General features: G+C 38.9%; 1 protein-coding gene across 1 annotated transcript in view; it reads left to right on the top strand.

Moving 5' to 3' along the window:
* Positions 1 to 21,036, top strand: part of LOC137082967 (zinc finger protein 804B) — a 146,838-nt gene that overhangs the window by 114,111 nt on the left and 11,691 nt on the right. The window contains exon 2 of the mRNA XM_067448575.1: positions 1,079 to 1,222. Coding sequence (XP_067304676.1) covers positions 1,079 to 1,222 — 144 coding nt within the window. The remainder of the gene's footprint in view (positions 1 to 1,078; positions 1,223 to 21,036) is intronic.

Below are 21,036 nucleotides of genomic sequence, written 5' to 3'. Positions count from 1 at the left end.
CGTTTTAAGAGCCTCTCCTCGTACACGGGTATGCCTATTTCCAAAGTAACCCATGCAGATGTATAGACACACAAATCTTAGTTGATCACTTGAAATTAATAGTGTGCATGAAAACATCTGATTTAAGAAAAAAACAAGTCTGAACAATGAAGTGATTGTGTGATTTTGTTTGTGTGTTTGTGTGTGTGTGTGCGTGCGTGCATGCGTGCGTGTGTGTATGTGTGTGTGTGTGTGTGTGTGTGTGCGCGTGTGTGTGTGTGCGTGTGTGTTTGTGCAGAACTTGAGTTAAAAGTGTGTGTATAAATGTGCATGTGTTGAATATAAATTCTGAGACCTTGGCGTTCTTAATGGTTCAAAAATAATTCTGGACATATTTGATATAAAAAATAATGCCTAAGAGAGTGACATTCATAAAGAAATTAAGGGTAAATATGTAATGTAAAAAACGATGTATATTAATAAGGCCAGGGCTACGCTGTTTCTCCTCTGTTCAAATTACTTTTAAGAACAGTTAGCTCTAGTAGATTTTGCATTATCACAGCAAGCAGTTCAGTTTGTTAATTCATCCTGCAACTAATATGAACTCAACAGCACGTTGTCATAGTTACCCTGCTATGCTAACATTAAAGCATCTTTTTAAAACTGTTGGTGTGAAACTAGTAATTACAGCAAAATATTCCCATTAAAAACAATTCTGAGGCTGGGTTGTTTGGTTTCATCAGGTAATTTTAGCCTGTCGAGGACAGCCTTGATGCTCAAATTCAGCTAAGAAAAGCTGTAAAAAATGAAATAAATATCTGGATTAGTATATACCTTTCATATACAATTATTTTCTTTTGTGGCATTAAACGATCAGTTAAATAATTTAGTATAGGAAAGGACTGTGATTGTCATGTATTGTTGTTTCATTAAATTATAGCCTCTACATACCTAACCAACCTCTCTCTCTCTCTCTCTCTCTCTCTCTCTCTCTCTCTCTCTCTCTCTCTCTCTCTCTCTCTCTCTCTCTCTCTCTCTCTCTCTCTCTCTCTCTCTCTCTCTCTCTCTCTCTCTCTCTCTCTCTCTCTCTCTTTTTTAGGACTATGCTAAGAAAGAGAAAGCCATCGCAAAAGCCCTGGGGGATTTGAAGGCTAACTTCTATTGTGAACTATGCGACAAGCAGTACCATAAACATCAGGAGTTTGACAACCACATCAACTCGTATGACCATGCACATAAACAGGTAAACTCATTCGATGGAGAAGAATGCAGAAATGAATATCTGGAACAGTGATTCAACTTTTTCCCTACAGTATATATATATATAGCCATTACTACCTTCAGCAAAGTGTCTCTGTTAAACACTTGACCATTGTTTGTTTTTGTTAAAGGCGTCATGAACTGGCTTTTTAATTTTTTTATACTGTTGTCTGAGGTCAACTTATGACATTTGCATGGTTTTTACATTAAAAAAACCATCACAATGAATAAGTAATAGACTATTTTCTACACTGGTTTTGAGGCTCTCTCCTGAACGCTGGGTTTTGATGAGCGTGCCGCAATGAAGACTTAGAAGTAAACGCCCACGGCTAGGATTAGAGAAGTGTTAGTTCACAGGAGGAATTGTTTTGAAAACGGAAAACGGAATGATTCTCTTACAGGGCTCTAAAAACTTAATTATCAAACAAACACAATGATTTATCTCTCCACCTGTGATTGACCGGAATATAATTTTTGCATTACTTGGACCGTCCGATTGGTGGATATAACCATGAACAACACACACGCACATGTGCGCGCTTTAAATATCAAGTCAAGAAAGCGAACTCAAGAAATTAATGTTATTTCACTATTCAAAATTCACCAGCCTGCCAACGGGCTTTCGTTTTGGTAGCCCGTCTGGAAAAAAAAGAGCCCCAGGACATTGGGCTTTGTGAGCCCTTGCCCGTACATGTCTTGTAATGGCCTTTCATTCAGCTTTGCCTTCAAATGAATAAATTAATGTACATTTAAAACTATATAAAAATTAACTGTAAATTATTATAAGTAAATTATAAGTAATATTTCACAATATAACTGTTTTACTGTATTTTTGATCAAATAAATACACCTTTGGTGAGCTAAGGGCATTTTTTCTAAAACATAACAAATATAAACAGCTCCAAACTTTGAACGGCAGTGTACAAGTATATACTGTATGTCTCATAGACAGCACAGGATGAATCACATATTATTAAACAATGTAAACGTTTGATTGTTGATAAAAATCTGCCATCATTATTACATATGACATTAAAGTATCCTTAAAGTAGTCTATAGAATGTGTTACTTTTAAGTCATAACATCTTGAGACTTTATATTCAGTCAGCACTTTCATTAAAATAATTAAGAAAAAAAAGGAAAGGGATAAGAGATCAGATCTGATCAAGCAGGAGAAACCCAAAAACTGCTAAATAAATTGAAGGGGGCGATTGATAGGAGGAGTAAATGCAGTTTGAAGGAGGAGAGAGATCTGAGGATGTGCTGACTGGTGCCAGGATCTCAGACTGGAATCTGCTGCCCATCTGTGTGGCATCTGAGATTAAACATGTTCCCTGGCACTTCGAGCAGCAGATAACAATGTATGTGCACATCTAATTCTGGGCCATCCTGGCTCCTAACAATGAACAGCCCACAGATTGAACTGTCTTCATCCAACAACTTCACAAGTCTTAATCATCATAAGCCAAATACTGCATCATTAGAGCTTTAAACATGAAACGTACAAAAATACACACTAATTTCATACGTACGATTACATGAAAGCCAATGTGAAACCGAGGGAGGGAGATACAGAAAGAGGGAAAGAGAGATGTGGCCCACTCTCAGCTCTCCACTGAGTGACAGTTACACCAAAGACAGACAGAGAGAGAGCGGGGAAAGTAATTACACATGTTGTTGCGATGGATTTCATCTCCGTGCAAACATGGCTCCGATCAAACCACAGATGACTGCACACTTGTTCAACGTGCAGATGTGTCTGTTCCTGTTAGTCAAAGCCAATGAGTCAGAGATGAATGATGCCAGCTCAGCATGAACATCCGTAATATTCCATAATCAATCATGAGGTTTTCAGCCGAGTGTTTCACATCAGTACATTGTCACTGAGAAATTAGCATATCATTCTTGTTTCAGTTTAATTAATTGTGACCAAATGTTTTTTTCTTCCTGTTTAATAGGTTGAGATTACTCATCTTTGTGTAAAATGTAATAAATAATGCGATTCTGTGACAGATACTATAGTAATACATTATTTCGTCACCTTAAAATGTCACTTTAGAACTAGCAATAAAGGAACGCTGAATCACTTCATTTGAAACTTATTGAGTATTATGAGAGAGATAATGCGACTAAGCGAGTGCATTACCAGCACCTGATATTCTTCTGGTCAGTCTTATATTCATAATCACAAAATCAGTTTGAAGGTCCACTGAGGTATTCTTTGTCCTTTTAACTGTCCTTGTTTCAGTCTACTTCAATACAAAAGTCTTTGCTACGAACTCACAAGGACAGTCTTTGCTACCATCTAATAATGTAACTGAGTTTCACAAGTCGAAAATCACAATTCTGCAAGTAGGTATAACTGCAAACCGGAGATCTCCAAAATGGGACGTGAACTCCAAAAATGGGCAGGACCTACAAAAGGGGGCGGAGTCTTCAAGTGGAAAGACTTTAACATTTTCGCTATTGACTTCATCCAATTGTCATTGACTTGCATTTCAAAATAAATGTTTGTAAATTAAATAGTGTTTCTAGTTGATATTAGAACAAAACAATATATAAATATGTATGCTCCATCATAGAGGAGGCCAGAGCTCGTGGCCAGTGGCATTTGGACCAGAGTTTGAACCTCTGCTCACTGAGCTCTCTCGCGAGCCGTTCCAGTGCCATGTGTGGGAAAGTTCTGCTCTATCGCTGCGTTCTATGTGTCCCACACTGTAAAACATTTTTTTTTATTGGTTTAACTTAAAAAAGTAAGTAACCTGGTTGCCTCAAAATTGTGAGTTTATTGATATTAAAAATTTGAGTTGATACAATGAAGGAAATTTGTTTAATAAATAGAAACTCAAAATATTTTTGTATCTGAACCACATAAAAAAATGATAAATAATGAAAATATAGCACTATTTGGCATGTTTCACTGCGTCATCAGAAATAAAACACACACAATTACCCAATATGCTTACAAAATATTTTAATAATATTTGAATAAAGGTTGTCAAATCTCAAAAAAAATCATTGTATTAACTCAAAATTGTAATTTCAATGAACTCAAAATTTTAAGGCAACCAGGTAACTTTTTTGCTAAATAATTTTTTACAGTGCAGGGCTCGAGACTGCACTGGTCAAGGTTAGAGTTTATGGTAGGTTTAGGGGTTAGAATTGGTTGTAGCATAGTATTGTATGAAATCAGCACTGTGATTGACGTGACCAGTGAAATCTTTGGAATCGGCTGCGGGGTGGAGTTGATTGGGGTGAGAAAATCATGCATGTGTGTCATGTGCCTGCCTGTCAATGGGAGCATGCCACACCCTATTTTGGAGCACCCACCCTATTTTTGGAGATCGCACCACCATTTGGAGATCTAGAGGCTGCAGCTTCTCTATTTTTCTATTTTCACTGTTATATGCCAAGGGAGGTGCTATTAAACTTATTACATATTTTGAGGGATGAATCTCCTGATCAAAACACAGGTGAAGAAGAAGAAGCAGAAACAAGCACTATCATATATAATCATATGCATATATAAAATAACTCGATTACCAACATTAAACCACATTTAAATCATAACTGCCTTAAGTTACTGAATGAAATGTGGACCCGATAGGACTGTGAAAGCTTTTGGGGTGCTGATGAACTCCATCTGTTTTGATCATCGTACTGAATCCGGTCTGGAAGTATTCATTGACAAAAACGTGGTTTCCTCAGCTTTTTGCTGAAAATGTTGTTTTTTTCTTAAACTTAACCATATTCAAGTGTTGATTAAAAAAAGTGTACATGAAGCTAGAATAAAACAAATTATTTTTGTTTAAAAGCTCTGTTCTTTCTTTTGAAATATTGCATGTTCTGATATTTATACAACAACATATTCTGGGGACCATGAAGTTTTGTGAAAATGATCAAAAACTGTGGTGGTTGTGGTCTTTGAAAAAAAAGAGGTTAATATGACATTAAATATCATTAATACAATCAACGTATTTTGTTGAGCTAAACTCTGTAGCTTTTTTTTTTTTTTTTTTTTAATTCTCCTTAATTTGAATGTGTTTCCTCAGTCTTACATGCTCAGAATCTTTTGCAAGAATTGTGCATGTAATCTAAGACAACATCTGTAACAGTGGGATTTATTATGGTTTATAATTTTTCTTTGAATATCACAATCATACGTATTTAATTTTCGTTTTCAAATCATGCATCTTTGACTGTTACATTGTTAATGGCACATTGTTCAGTAAAAATGCTAAAGATTGCAAATGTAGAGCCTAATAATTTTGCTGTTGGACTACCTTTTATACTGACCCACTCTATTCTGAACAGCAAAATAATGTTGTTGGTCTATTAACTGAATTCTCTGACCTCCCACAAGAGATGTTAATTCATTTGAGGATCCTGCATGAAAGATGCTGTTGAACTCTTCCTGCAGGCAGCAAGAGGGTTTCATTAGACAGAGTTATGTATAGTTGACAGTGTAAAAGCTGTGAGTTTAAGGCAGTATGGTGTTACCTCAAGCCAACCGGTTCAGACATTGCAATAAAAACACAGCCTTGCTGTGCACCCTGGTCCTGAGGAACAATCTTGTATATTTTACAACCCACATAATCCCCAGTCACTTAGTGTGCGTGTGTGTGCGTGTGCGTGCGTGTGTGTATGTGTGTGTGCGTGCGTGTGTGTGTGTGTCTGCTCCATGCAATGCATTGATATCCACCAAACATGGATGAGAGGCTTGATTTAATTAATCTTTAAGAGCCACAAAACCTTTCCTAGAGAGCTATGCAAATTAACCAGCGGCCCTCACATCAATAAAAAGAGAAGGGAAAGGAAGAGGTGAGGCATGAGATTACAGCCAGCTTAAAGAACGAGAGAATCAGAGACATGGAGTTAACCCTCATGTTGTGTTTAGGGGGTCTAAAAGAGCCTAAAGCAATTTAATAGCTTGAAGACAAAAACATTGACGTGTTATAAAATGTTACATTACTTTTCCTTAGGGTTATGTGAGAGCCTAGATATAAAACATGAATAAGTTCAAGATACTCTCAACTTCATAATATTCAATTTAGTTTTTTTCTGTTTTCTGTTTTTGTGTGAATCCTAACAGAAACGTTACAAATAAGACGTTTATCTTGACAAACGTTGCTTTTTTTAGTTAAAATGTGTTATATGATTTCTTTTGAATTCTTCTTTCTCACATTCAAGACCTGAATTGGAATTGAAAATACATTCTCAATTTAATTGAATGATGCCAATCCTGTGTGAGATATACATCACTGTGCCGCCAAGAGTGTCAACATAACATGAGGTCTCTGCAACTATACCCAAACCAGCATGGCACAATCTGGCTCAACCAAATGATAAAATTACAAAATTACATTGTCTATTGCCACTAAATTACAAAAGATGGAACTCTATTTACACCTGAAAACAGACAGAAGAATACCTGAAAAGAGCAAAAAAAAAAAAAAAAATTGTCTTGTTATTTCTTGTTTATAAAAATGTATTAATGTATTTGTTTACCTATTGATGTACTGACTTTAGCTGATGATCCATACAAGTCATGCAAATAAAGTGCATGTGAATTGGAATTTGAGAGAGAGAAAGAGAGAGAAGAAGCAAATATTAGGGGGAATTGTCAAGGGAACTTTTTGAACAGTTCCGCTAGAGACTAAGAGTTGAATCTGGAGGGAATCCCCTGCTTGACTCCCATGGCTGAGGTGGATTTCAAGAGATAGAGACCTACAGATATGAGCTTGGAGATAATCCATATTTCATAACCCATAGTCACTGGGGGGTTCAGAGGAAGGATTCAATCTGATCTGAAGGAGTCCAAGCCTAGTCATGTCTGTGTTTCTATAAAAAGCGCAGCAGGCTGCTTAATGTTTAAAAAATAGCTGAGGGATGTGTGCGGGTGTGTGAGCGTAAGGTCTATCCTCAGGGCATTTAGCAGTGTGGGGGTGGGGGGCAGCTCTGAGAGAAGTTGAAGAGATTGTATTTTTAACGGTGCACAAACAGTTCATTTGTCCTTCTATGAGTGATTCCTGTGCGTCTTCACACTCAGAAAGGAAAAAGTGGTGTCTGCTTTCTCAGCCAAAAGCAGTGAGTCAGCAGCCTGAAATGAATGAATGGATAACAGTTATAACAGGGACAAGGGGATAAACTCAGACAAATAATTGCACAAAACTTCATTTGCAGCAGATGGAGGAATTTGTACGATTCTTCATGAACTTTTAAAAGCCTGAGGGTATTGAGAGCTGTTCTGTTATGTAAACAGCCACTTTAGATGTTCCAGTCATTACTCGAAGCCGCATTGCAAGTATCTGATAAAACAATAATAGAATCTTTGCTAGGGGCTCTCTGCATCTACCAGCAACTCAATATCCACTTTTGATTTAAAAAACGACATAGAAAATGCATGCAGTGCTTATATAACCAATGTGTTCTATTACTAGATGTATTTACATCACACGCACTCACCTAGTGAGGCCGGGAGTGTTGCGTAGCAATAAGTTTACCCAATTAAAAATTAGCTATCACTTTTAGAAAAACAGAAAAGACACTGGCAATTTTCTGACAGGACATTTTCCATTCAGTTTACAAACATTTCATTTAATCATAAAACACACATAATGCTCTATTCAAAATACAGATAAAACCAGTGGAAAATCAATATGAAAAATTCCTTTGTATTAACACCATATAAAACACTTTATGTATGCATGTATGTAAATATATAGAGTGGGACAAAAAAGTATTTAGTCAGCCACCAATTGTGGACGTTCTCCCCCTTAAAAAGATGAGAGAGGCCTGCAATTTTCATAGGTACACTTCAACTATAGCCCTATTTGCACAGGATTAGTATTATCTGGGGACCTTTGGTGATTTGTAATAATTGCAGAGAATGTCTGTGATCTTAATCCCGTGCGAATCAGCCATGTCTGTAAATTTGTAAAGTAAAAATTCCCCCCCAAATTACCTACCATATTACAGAACACCGAGGTACTGTGATAATACTAGTCCCATGCGAATCGGCATCTCTGTGATTTGGCCAGGATTAGGCAGATCATATATAGTTTTTGCAAGGTTTTTGTTTCCTGTGCAAAAAAAGACATACAAGAACACTGATAATCTCCCTCAATCTGGGGCTCCACGCAAGATCACACTCCGTGGGGTCAAAATGATCACAAGAGCGATTAGCAAAACTCCCAGAACCACACATGGGGACCTTGTGAATGACCTACAGAGAGCTGGGACCAAAGTAAGAAAGGCTTCCATCAGTAACACACTGCGCAGTGCTAGACATGTCCCCCTGCTTAAGCCAGTACATGTCCGGGCCTGTCTGAAGTTTGCTAGAGAGCATTTGGATGATCCAGAAGAGAGAATGTCATATGTTCAGATGAAACTAAATAGAACTTTTTGTAAAAACTCAACTTGTGTTTGGAGAAGAAAGAATGCTGAAAATGTAAACTTATGTCTTTCAGTCGGTCACGTTCAACATCAAGTCGGGATCCCAATTTGTTAGTTCCCTTCCCTATGTGATGTCTCCATTCCCTCCTTTAGGGAACGAGGGGTACATACATAACCAAGGTTTTTTTTTTTTTTTTAGTTTTTTTGCAATCCATTCTGGTGGTGGGGTAGGTTTTAACAGCACAACATATTTGACGTTGATTTACTCAGTTAAGTTGTATATTTCTAAACTACTTTAATTTGAAGCAGACACATTTGTATATATTATAATAAAGTTTGAGAAACAGTGCGCAAAAATACTAGGTAACTGGTGTTGAAAGAAAACGTGTTACAATACTCCAGTCTCACCTACTCAAAAAAAGCATCTTTTAGCCTGTGTGTATTCGTGTACGGCAGGAGAACCAGCTTCTGTGTGGATGAAAGCTTCCCCCGAAAGCTCCTTACTGCACCTTCCTGCAATATCCGGTTCCAAATCTCTTCTCCTCTCATACACTCACATCCTTTAGGCTTCAAAGGGTCTCCTTTCCTGATCCTCTCAGGCACCTTACACACGGACTCATTACAGCATTCAAACATATACGCAACACACAAATGTTACAGATCACCTAACCTGACAGCCTGTCATCTTAGGAACCGCTGAAGAGGGTGCAAAGGAGTTTTAGCAGACAGCTTTTTGCCTGCGGCCCAATGCTAACACTCAACACATGAGCCCCATGCACGGTGTGCATCAGACGTCAGAGGATATTGGGAAGTGTCTTTGGTGGATTATCTTCCTGTGAACGTGTAGATTGGAGTGAGGATAATCCACATGTTGATGTTTTCCTCCTGGGTTGAATGAGAGTGACAGTTTATAATCAACGTTATGTAGAAACACCAGCCTCCAAATCTCGGCCGAGGATTATATTTCCTTCGCTCACAGCTGTCAGGAAAAGGTTTGCGGGAGATACATTGTTTTAGCTGGTAGTCTGTAATCTTTAGTTTGAATTCCAAATTGCTAGATAGGTGCTTCTCATGCGTGGGGTTTTATCATATTTCCAGGAATTTTATTAAATGTCCTTCTGAGCAAAATGCTCTCGCTCGGCACAAAACTGTCCATAGAGATGGTTCGCGTGGAGAGAAGGGGAGAAAGAGAGGGAGTTTTTCATTTTCTTTTCAAGTAAATGCCTGAGGCTTATCACTGCCTCTCTGCACCAACCGCAGTTGGCCATAGAATAAGTGTTGATGAGATTAGGCTGAATGTGATTGGCGCAGACTCCCAGCAGAGAGTGTTTGTGCTGAAGGTGGTGTAATATAGGTGGCAGGTTTTTCATTCAGCAGCCATAGATTTGGAAACGCGAGAACATGCTGAATTGATGCAACACGGTAGAGCAGAGTTAATGCACAGCCATTAGTAATGTTTAATGGGCAAAGTGGCATGCTATCTGTCTTTGTTACATGGTTAAATAAGTAGAACCCACATGAAATGCTGAGTAAAATCTTTTCTACTATAGCAAACAGCCTTGCTAGTGCACATAATCGAGAGAATGTTCTTTAACATTGATTTCTTTATGCTCTTTGTGATTTACACACGCAGGACAATTTCCTGGATGAACTGGCTTTGTTGTTGCTGGAACAACATTCCTAACAACCAATCAGAGCCCGCTGATTTAAAGGGTTGGGAAATGTTGCTGATGAAACAACAAAGCATGTTGATGTAGGAACTTGTCCTGTGACCTTCTAAATCACAAGGTTGAGTTCATCAGGAATAATACAATTTCGAATAATGTGATAGATTTTTTGCAATGTGATGGCTATATCAAACTATGAAAACATATAAATATGTTATATTTATTTTATATTCATTATCTTTCAAATACTGTGGGTCAGTGTTGTTTTTCCAGCACGAATGCATTCAGTTAATCAAAGTGAAGACTTTTGCATTGTTGTTGTTTTGTTATTTTTTTATTTAAAATAATCAATTCTAGTTAGATTATGAGTCTGATTCTGCTCCATTGGGATGTGATTATTCGGGCGTGTTTCAAACGAAACAGGAAAGACCACAATTGGATATACCTACAACCAATCAGAGCAATGGAGTAAGTGACATATGTTGAACGACGCATAGTAATGGGAAGTTCGGATCATTTTACAGGCTTGGATCTTTGAATCTCAAACAGCAAAATTAACAAATCTTTTTTCAAGTAATTTAGTTAATTTCAGCAGAATATTATTAAAATGTCACTTTAAATTCCCCTACACATCTAGTACTTATGCAAACGTTGATCACATATGGATTTTTTTTGTTTGTTTTAAAGTCATACGCTAATGCAGCCAAGTGCCAAATGAATCATTATTTGCTCAGCTGGGTTTTCAGGTTATGCAGTCTGTTAGTTAACCTCACCTGTGAATCTTCTTTTTTCACTTCGTATTTAATCACGTGTTCCCTGGAAAGATTAGTAACGTTAGGCCTACACCTCTCCTGTCTTCGGGTTCGAGCTGTTAGCTCGGTCATCAGTGTCTGATCTGGACTGTGACATATACGAACCTGCTCTCCTTTAAGGATTAAAATGAATTCAACCCAACCTCACTTTGGTGACGTGGATGATTACATTGCGTTATCTGTCAATCATCGTATAAAGTTCACCCTGGCGATTTGATTGGTCCAAACAGTTTCTATTCAGGCATATTTACTCCAAAACGGATCAGAATTCAGACCAAATTGCCCAGCCTGAAATGTTGTGGGCGGGGCTAAATTCGGCTGGCATCCAGGCTAGTTTCTTGGGCACCAAGTCTTAGAATGATTTCTGAAGGATCATGTGACACTGAAGACTGGAGTAATGATGCAGAAAATTCAGATTTATTCCATCACAGGACTAAATTACATGTCAAAATAGGAAACACCTCGGGTTACTTGACTGTAACGCAGTTCCTTAAAAAAAAGCAGGAGCACGATGCTGCGCTTGATTTTAAGTGCTATGGGGAAGAATGTCTTCTTACGATTAGTTGTGAACGTGTGGCAAACACACCAAAGTATTTGGCCTAAATAACCTCTGGTGATGATGTCACCGGGAATGTCAGAGGTTATAAATACATGCGAAACAGGTGAGCTCATCAGATCTTTTGTCTGAAGAACAGCCTGAACATACAGTTGTCCTGACTTATGCCACTGGCTAGTGCGGTGGACGCAAATCTGAAGAGCGCGAATTGGACACAGTAAGTGGAGATTCTCCTGCTCTGATGAAGTGAGAGTCGGAGGACAAAAGGCTTCAAACATGACTGGATGCAAGGCCGAAAATGAGACTTTTGAAAGATAGTCAGGGTCAGGGTGCAAAATAGCTTTGACCAGCCCGGGGCAAAGTCTAACCAGGATGGCAAGACCAACAGAGCCTGCAAATAACCAATTCTCTTCAATGACGAGATAGCCATAAGGAAAACCATCTTTAGAGTCAGAATTATGACCGGTGCTGACTCTAGCGGTTCAAATGGTTTGCAGACTAGCCCCTCAAGGTCCACGGCTAAATTCCATGAGGCAACTTTTATTCTGACAGGAGGCCTCAGTCGCCTAGCTCCATGAATGAAGTGGGCATTCAAAAGATGTTTCGCTACTGAAAACCCATCAATCATGGCGTGGCAAGCTGAAATGGTGGCCACAAAGACTGGGCATGTGTAGCACATCCCCTTTCAAAGACGCGCCATTTAAGGGAGTACATTCTTCTTGTGGAAGGAGCCCTAGCACTCAGAATGGTCTCTATTACATCTCCTGATAGTCCAACATCCCTTAGCTGGTCCCTTCAGAGGCCAAAGATAAAGGTTAACGGTTCCATAACTCAGGCCGGGGTGGAATATTGTCCCCTGTACCTGAGACAGGAGACCTCTCCTGTTCAGTAATCACAGGACTCACCAGGTTGGCCAACGAAGCGCTATCAGCAATAGGCATGACCCTTGTTAACGGACCTTTGCCAGGACTCCCGGGAGCAGATCAATTGGAGGAAACATATAGACTTTCTGTATAGGCTTTCTGGGTCATAAATGGGGCATGGCGTCCAGACCCAGGGGAGTGAGAATTATAGGGGATATTGCGCTGTTTCCTGTGATGCAAAGAGGTCCACTTCATGTTTGTAATATTTTTACCAGATCTGACGGACCAGATCAGGATAAAGCTTCAAATCCCCACGTGTGACCTGTCTGGATAACAGATCTGCTTCCACATTTGTGCTTCCGGAAAAGTGTAAATCGCCTTTAGGGATAGAATCTTGTCCTGTGCCCAAAGCAGAATCTGCTGCGCTAGCTTGTTCAAGCAGTGTCAACGCAGTCCGCAGTCCAGTATATAAGCAACCTCTGCTGGGTTGTCAGGGAACCTGTCCAACCTTTCAGGGAAGTGTCTGTAGTTAGCATTTTGTGACAAAAGCCACCCTACAATGTGACCCAAGTTGAGGAACTGGGGTCTGAACCACATAGAAAGGGTACGAAGTGCTCAGTGCGTATCCTTTATTCGCCTTTGGGAATTGGCCCTTGGATGAAACCCAAAAGCTTCTGGACCGCTTCTTTTTTTCTGAGATCAGTTATCTCAAGTACAACTTCTTTTTAGGTGGTGGAGCGTGATGAGCCGGTCCCCAATCCTTATTAAGGGGAGCACAACTTCCCACGCACTATTTGTGTACTTCACGTTTTTCAGCTGCTGGACGTGTTTGAGGCCTGGTGGCTGACAGCCCCGACCCCTGGGTATGGCGAGAGAGTAACTTATTGAACACCTCCTCGTGTTTCTTAGCATCCCATAACCTACTGACTACAGTATTCACTGAATTGGCAAATAGGCTGGAGGATGACATGGGAGCATCAAGGAGAAATACTTTATCCTTCTCCTTGAGGCTAGTAAGGTTAGGCCACAGATGTCTTTCTGTAGCGTCCATAGCACCCATAGAACGGCAGATGGCACACAGCGTTTACTTGGTTGCACATAGAGACTGAGTCTGTGGCATGGCACAGCTCCGAAAAACACTCCTCACTAATGTTACCACTCATGCCCAGCTCTTTAAGCAGATCAGCTTGGTACACCTGTAGCACTGCCATGCTGTGCAGGGAAGCACCAGTCTGACCCGCTGCCTGAAAATGTTTTTTAATTATAATGCGCTACCAGGAGAGAGATAGCCCGCAAGCGTCTCTTCTATCAATGTTATACATTGTGACTTTGCACCTACGATAGCAAGTAAACTGACATCGCAGTCACAAAGACACAAGAGGAAAACGGCTTGTTCCAGGATTTAGTGAGCTCATCATGTAAATATGGAAAAAAGGGAGAGATCATCTTTCTGATGTCTGCCCCTGGCCACCTGACATAAATCATCCATCCATTTAGATCATCTGGGGGTCTCTTGTTCCTGTGGCCAGTCTAACTGAAGATTGACCACAGTGTGATTGACTACCCCGAGCAACTCATCGTACGAATGATTGTCACATGACGAGCGCTCGGAGGCGGTACACTCGATATCCATATCAAGAACAAGAGAACTGGCGTCCTTAGAAGCGCTGCAGAAGCGGGCTGAAGGACTTCTAGATCTGGTGACAGAGCAAGAGAAAGGGAAGAACCCATCTCCTGCTCTCCAGCTAGATTGACACACGAGCCTCATGATCTTGAAATTGAGGACGTGCAGGCTCACTCTTCCCGCAGGAACGCGAACCTGGAGCAGAGCAATTTAAGAGATAATAGTCCACTGTGCTCACACTCCACGTCCTCAAGGGCTGACACAGCATGACGTTCCCCATGACAAAGTATACAATAATCATGCAAGTCATCTTCTGAGATGGGCTGCGAGCAGGACGGCACTCTTAGCTTCCCTCGACATGATATTGTATTATTTTCACTCTTTTCGTGAGAGAGAAAGAGATAAGGAGTGTGAAAAAGTATTTTTCCTGACTGCAAAAACTAACTCCTAACAAAGGATAGTTTAGAGAGGCAAGAGAATTTTTGTTTGTTCAGACTGCACACAATATGGTTCTGAAGACAAAAGAACCTGATGAGCACACCTGTTTCGCATCTGTTTATAACCTCTGCTATGCGTGTCCCGTTGACGTCATAACAAGGTTATTTAAGCAAAATTCTTTGGCGTGTTTGCCAAGCAGTCACAACTGGTTAGACCGAGACATTTTTCCCCATAGCACATAAAATCAAGCGCAGCATTGAATGTAGCTTTTGGTAGGAATTTTTAATTATATTTTTTCTTTACAATGTTACAGATTTTACTGTATTTTTAATCAAATACTGTAAAAGCAGCCTTTGTGAGCATAATCTTACTGACCCCAAATGCATGATAGTAGGAGACAAGTGGCAAATGAAGCCAATGTGTTCTAAAATTGGCTTAAAACATCAAGCATGTTTGATACTCTGACTGTATGGAATCAAACTTTGAAGCTAAAAAAAAAAATGGAATCTGTGACCATCGTACATTTTCTGTAAAATGTCAGCTCAAATCTGCAGACTGGCTCTGACTTTCGGCAGCTAGCATCATCTTGTCCAGACTATAAATCTGGGCAAAAGTCATAAGTCGTAAAATAGTACAGGCATATTTTGAGTATTTTAAGATGTGGTGCAAACATTTTGAAACTACACAAGAATGTGTATCACTCATTCTTTCAATTATTCTATTTCCTGTTGACACCCTTTGCAGAATAAGCCGTACACACTCTCTTGGTCTTCCCCAGGAGGAGAAGGAGGAGGATAGTGTTAGCAAACTGACCCCCCTCAATGACAAAGATGAAGTAAAGAAGTTGTTCCGTGGGCTGCAGGAAGATCCAGGGAAGGGGACTGCTTGTTTCACAGTGCAGTGCACTATGTGGAATGAGTGGGAGAACGAGAAAGCTGTGCACAGCTCTCTCTGAAGACTGCAGGATGAGTAGGCTCTTATTGTCTTCTGCCCTTGTCAAACGCCTGGAGCTCTCCAGGGTCTCCGCAGCCCAGCTGAGGCTCTATTCATCTCCACCTGCCACATCCCGATAAAGGTACAAGAGAGCACAGTGTTAAAAAAAGAAACCGAGTTAGAAAGGGAGAGGGGAAGATATGACTCATTTTGAAAGCATCAGAGGACCAGCTATACCTGAGGGGAAGAACAGACAGATGGAACGGTGTTAGACAACTCGCACACATATACGCAGACGCACAGGCACAGGTGCGCAGTCTATTCCGTTTCAATGGTTCATTATGCAGAGAATATTCTCTCTGTTTCTTAGTGCCGCTTGATGCTTTTTCTTGTGTGTGTGTGTAAACGAGAGAGAGGCAATCCCACCTGTTTGTTGTGTCAGGTTCTAGACTGGGAGGCAGGCTGACTAATGTTGCTCACCTGTGCTCAGGAGGTCCAGAGAGGCCTGTCACAATACGGCAGATTAAAAAAGGGGAACTAGAGCATGCAGAAGGACCTCACACACTCGCAGTCATGCATACGCAGGTGTTTCTGGTTAACTCGACAAACAGGGTTTTGTAGTCGATATGCTATTTGGAAATTGGCATAAAAGACATTTTTTACAATAAGTTTAAAATGGCATTACCTGTAGTGGTATGACCAAAGTGTTTAGGTATATAAGATATTAACATACTTTTTTCACATGCCAATACTAATTGTGTTAGTTAATACCGATTAAAATAAATGCTGATTCTATACTATTTTGTGTATAAAAATTATAATAAAATAACAACCTTAGAATAAATAAGTTTAAATGCCACAAATGACATCACTACATTATAATGTACAATATTAAAAAAAAATTATATTAATTTTGATGTTTGCTAAAGATTACATTTGTGTTATAAAATGTAATTATATTAATAATGGAGTTTTGGTGGACAACTATTATAATAATAGCAACTGAAAGTATATATATATATATATATATATATATATATATATATATATATATATATATATATATATATATATATCACAACCATTTTTGGCTAATCCAGTAAATTAAATACTTGACAATTCATGTTATTTCTTTTTTTCATTGTATGTATTGGAACTGGGTGGATAAAAAAACAAAAGATTATTTATAAGAAATAGGTTTCAGTGTGATGAGCCATATTTGAAGATGCTGAAAACAGCCAAAATATGAATACCTGTGACACTGTGAACACACATCGACTGAATTCTGAATTAATGTGGCAAGTTGCAATGTTTTTTAGCAGCCCTAAACAACTAACAGCAACAATGTGTTAACACCAGACATGAACAGTTTCCAAACTAATCATTAAAATCAACAAAGCCAGCTCAACTGAACTGAAGAGTAAACAATGGTTTTCTGCTTGGTGATTATTAAAATCATGTCACAGATATTCTGCAATAATAGCATAATCTCTTGCTGTTGTCCAAGTATGTAAATAATTCATTTAACTATCCCTTTTGTTGGAAGATCTGCATTTAATGTTATGAACATGACTGAACAAGGCAGGCATAATTGGCATTGAAGCTTGGAAAGATGACAGCTGTCTGCATGACCCAAACTGAAGGGAGCAGATGAACCACAATGACTTTTTGTTTTTAAATGTGTGCAAAAAAAGTAGAAGACAGAAATCCAGCTCTTTGAAGGCCTGTGGTGAAATGTTACAAGGTGACACCTCCGTGTCTGGGCTCTGCGAGGTGGACATAGATGTTTCAGCCAATTAGGGAACAGCCTGCTCATGTCCCAGTGATAAAATGGCAAATCTGCTAATATCTACAGCAAGGCCGAGTTCACGGTCAATGTGAGCTGTCAGACCAGATTTCACACTACCATTGCACCTGCATTTGTGTATGAATCATTGGTTAGTGTTGTGTTGTGTTGTGTTGTGTTGTGTGTTGTGTGTGGGCTGGTAATCCCTATGTTATGGGGACAAAATGTCCCCACAAAGATGGCAATATCCGAAATCCTTGTCCTTGTTGGGACATTTTTTTATAAATCAGGGGTCCCCAATCTCGGTCCTGCAGGGCCACTGTCCTGCAGAGTTTAGCTCCAACCCCAATCAAACACACCTGAAACAGCAAATCAATGTCTTACTAGGTCCTATAAAGACATTGATTAGCTGGTTCAGGTGTGTTTGATTGGGTTTGGAGCTAAACTCTGCAGGACAGTGGCCCTCCAGGACCGAGTTTGGGGACCCCTGTTATAAATCATAGAGAAGTTTTTTTTTTTTTTTTTTTTTTTTTTTGAGAAAATAAAAATGCTGAATGTTTCCTGTGATGGGTAGGTTTAGGGGCAAGGGCAGTGTAGGGGGATAGAGAATACGGTGTGTACAGTATAAAATCCATTACGCCTATGGAATGTCCCCATAAAACATTGAAACACTACGTGCGTGTGTGTGTTTGTGTGTTTGTGTGTGTGTGTGTGTGGCCTGGTAATCCCTACGTTATGGGGACAAAATGTCCCCACAAAGAGGGCAATATCTGAAATCTTTGTCCTTGTGGGGACATTTTTAGGTCCCCATGAGGAAAACATCTTATAAATCACACAGAAGGAGTTTTTTTGAGAAAGTAAAAATGCAGAATGTTTCCTGTGATGGATAGGTTTAGGGGCAGGGGCAGTGTAGGGGGATAGGATGTAGAGTTTGTACAGTATGAAATCCATTACGCCTATGGAAAGTCCCCATAAAACATGGAAACACGACGTGTGTGTGTGTGTGTGTGTGTGTGTGTGTGTGTGTGTGTGTGTGTGTGTGTGTGTGTGTGTGTGTGTGTGTGTGTGTGTGTGTGTGTGTGTGTGTGTGTGTGTGTAATATGATAGGATGCAGTTTGATAGTCATATGTTGTTTTTGTATAGACTTAATTTTTGTCAAAGTAAATTGGGTGTGATCATGATTCAAATATGTTTTTGAGACTGTTGTTCACAAGAGTGTGTTTGCTTAAAGTTATGATATAATGTGGAAGTTGTCAGAAACTCTAGACAGGACAGTATATTAAGGCATTATCTAGCTGGCATGGAGGTTTGCTCCTTAAAGGGTTAATGGTGACTCAACCTTAATTTTATGAAGCGACTATCATACTTTTTGTGTGTGAAAATAAACCAAAATACTAGCCTGTGCCAGTCTCGCATGCAGTTTATATTGTAAATACAGTTCTTTCGAGTTCTACGGCAGCAGATGATGTTTATGTGAGGACCATGACACATGCGTGTGATGATGAAGTGGGAGCAGCACTGTTTTTACAACTGTAGGAGAATGGCACAGGCTAAAACTAAATTGTTGAATAATGTCATTATTTTTGTTTGTATTTTGCACAAAAAATATTCTTGTCGCATCATAAAAATAAGGTTGAACCACTGGAGTCACACTGACTACTTTAACAATGTCTTTACCTTTCTGGGCCTTGAAAGTGTTAATTAAATTGCTGTCTTGGAGTCAGAGAGCTCTCGGATTTCATCAAAAATACCTTAATTTGTATTCCGAAGATAAACAAAGGTCTTATGGGTTTGGAACAACATGAGGGTGAGTAATTAATGACAGAATTTACATTTTTAGGTGAACTAACCTTTTAAATTAGAGTGTAGAAGAGACAGACAAACGGAAAGACAAAGGGTTCTAGCCAATTCACTAAAGGAATCGTGAAAACAAATGCCAAAAATGGCAAACAATTCTCTGCTAAAATGCATTTTCATTGTGCTGTTTATTTATTTATTTTTTTCATGTGACGTCACGTCACACCTTTATAGGAACGCCCACTTGGAGAGCAAAACAACACTTTTCTCCATTGACTGGCAGTCATTTTTGACAGGTTTGTACTAAGTACTAATGTAGCGAGACAGTGATATTAAAAGATCAAATTCAGTATACATCGACTGGATAATTCACACTATATACAGTCGAGCAGATGAACCCTGAATATGAATGCAATGTGCAATTTCTTGTTAAGCATTTTTCCATAGAAAACCATTAGAAGGAAAAGGCGTAATCATTTAGCATGCTGCGTTCATATTCTGGGCTCATTTGCTCACATGTATATAGTATGCATCCTCAATAAGGTGTGTACTGAATTTGATCTTTTAACATCACTGTTTTGGTACACTAATACATTAAGTACATTTTAGTGTTTTTTTCACATTCATGGTTTTAGAATGTCCCACTGATTGAAATGCTGCAGCAGGAGCTGTACATGGATCACAAGTGCAAAACATGGCTTTTGGTCACATGTTGTTTTTCTTCTTTTGAGATGGAAAATTGACAAGCCTGTGCTGCAGTTCAATTGATGTTTTGCCCACCAGGTCTCTGTACCAGTAACGTAACTGAAATTAGCAGGTCATATTTTTTGCTGTGCTCCACTGGAACCCTTCACCACTGTGTTTCAGATACTTAATGGGTTAGTTCACCCAAAAATGAAAATTATCTCATTAATTACTTACCCTAATGTCATTTGACACCCGTAAGATCTCCGCAGAGGTGGAAAGAGTAACAAAATATTCTACTCAAGTAAAAGTACTGTTACTTCAATAAAATTTTACTTATGTACAAGTAAAATTACTTGTCAAAAAATTTACTCAAGTAAAAGTAAAAAGTAGCTCATTTAAAATGTACTCAGAGTAAAAGTTATTTAGTTACTTTTTTTAACAGTGGGGGTGGGGGACTCTCCCCTGTAGGGTTGTGATAGAATGAGATTTTCACGATATGACAACTGTCTCAGAAAACATCAATTAAACATTTACTGTACCTATTATTAAATTATGGTTATTATCACTTGTTAAAATGATGTTAAATGAATGAAGAAGATTGGTCATTTATTTTTATTTTTTAGGTTGAACAAATGCTTTATTATAACAAACTTAAAACCATTTGTTTATTTTGTTTTTTAAAATTTCAATAAAACATGTCTAATAAACTAAATTCAATTAATTATTATGAATTAGATTAACAACTTATTTTTATCATTAATTCGTAAAAATGTTTAAGAATATTAGAGTCCATATGTAGTAGACGGAGCAGCTCATTCACAGAGAGAGAACAAGCAGATCATATATTCATATAGCAATGTTTTGTGCTTTAATGTTCACAGACCATGTCGCGATTTGATTTATTTCTAAGGCCTACATTCGAGTTTTTCGTTCATCCACCAGTTTGCGTGTATTACATTATTTTATTATTAATTCTACGTTATAATGTAAAGTTAATGTTCATGACTGGATTCCGGGATTCCCTCTGCGTCACAGAAATCAATCGGCCTAAGTTATAAATATACCTTTATCTGCACAGATGTGTTCCCGAACATGTTCTATGTGTTCTTCATTTGCATCCACATTTTGTGCATATTTGATATCCTCCAGGACAACACCACATTATTTTTTTCTATATCCAAAGTATTTCCATACTAGCCAGGGGTTCACGACGGCGTTTTGCTTTCACCTGGGTCTGTC

The sequence above is a fragment of the Pseudorasbora parva genome, chromosome 7, assembly GCF_024679245.1.
Source record: "Pseudorasbora parva isolate DD20220531a chromosome 7, ASM2467924v1, whole genome shotgun sequence".
Lineage (NCBI taxonomy): Eukaryota > Metazoa > Chordata > Actinopteri > Cypriniformes > Gobionidae > Pseudorasbora > Pseudorasbora parva.
This window is presented reverse-complemented; position numbering and strand designations above follow the sequence as displayed.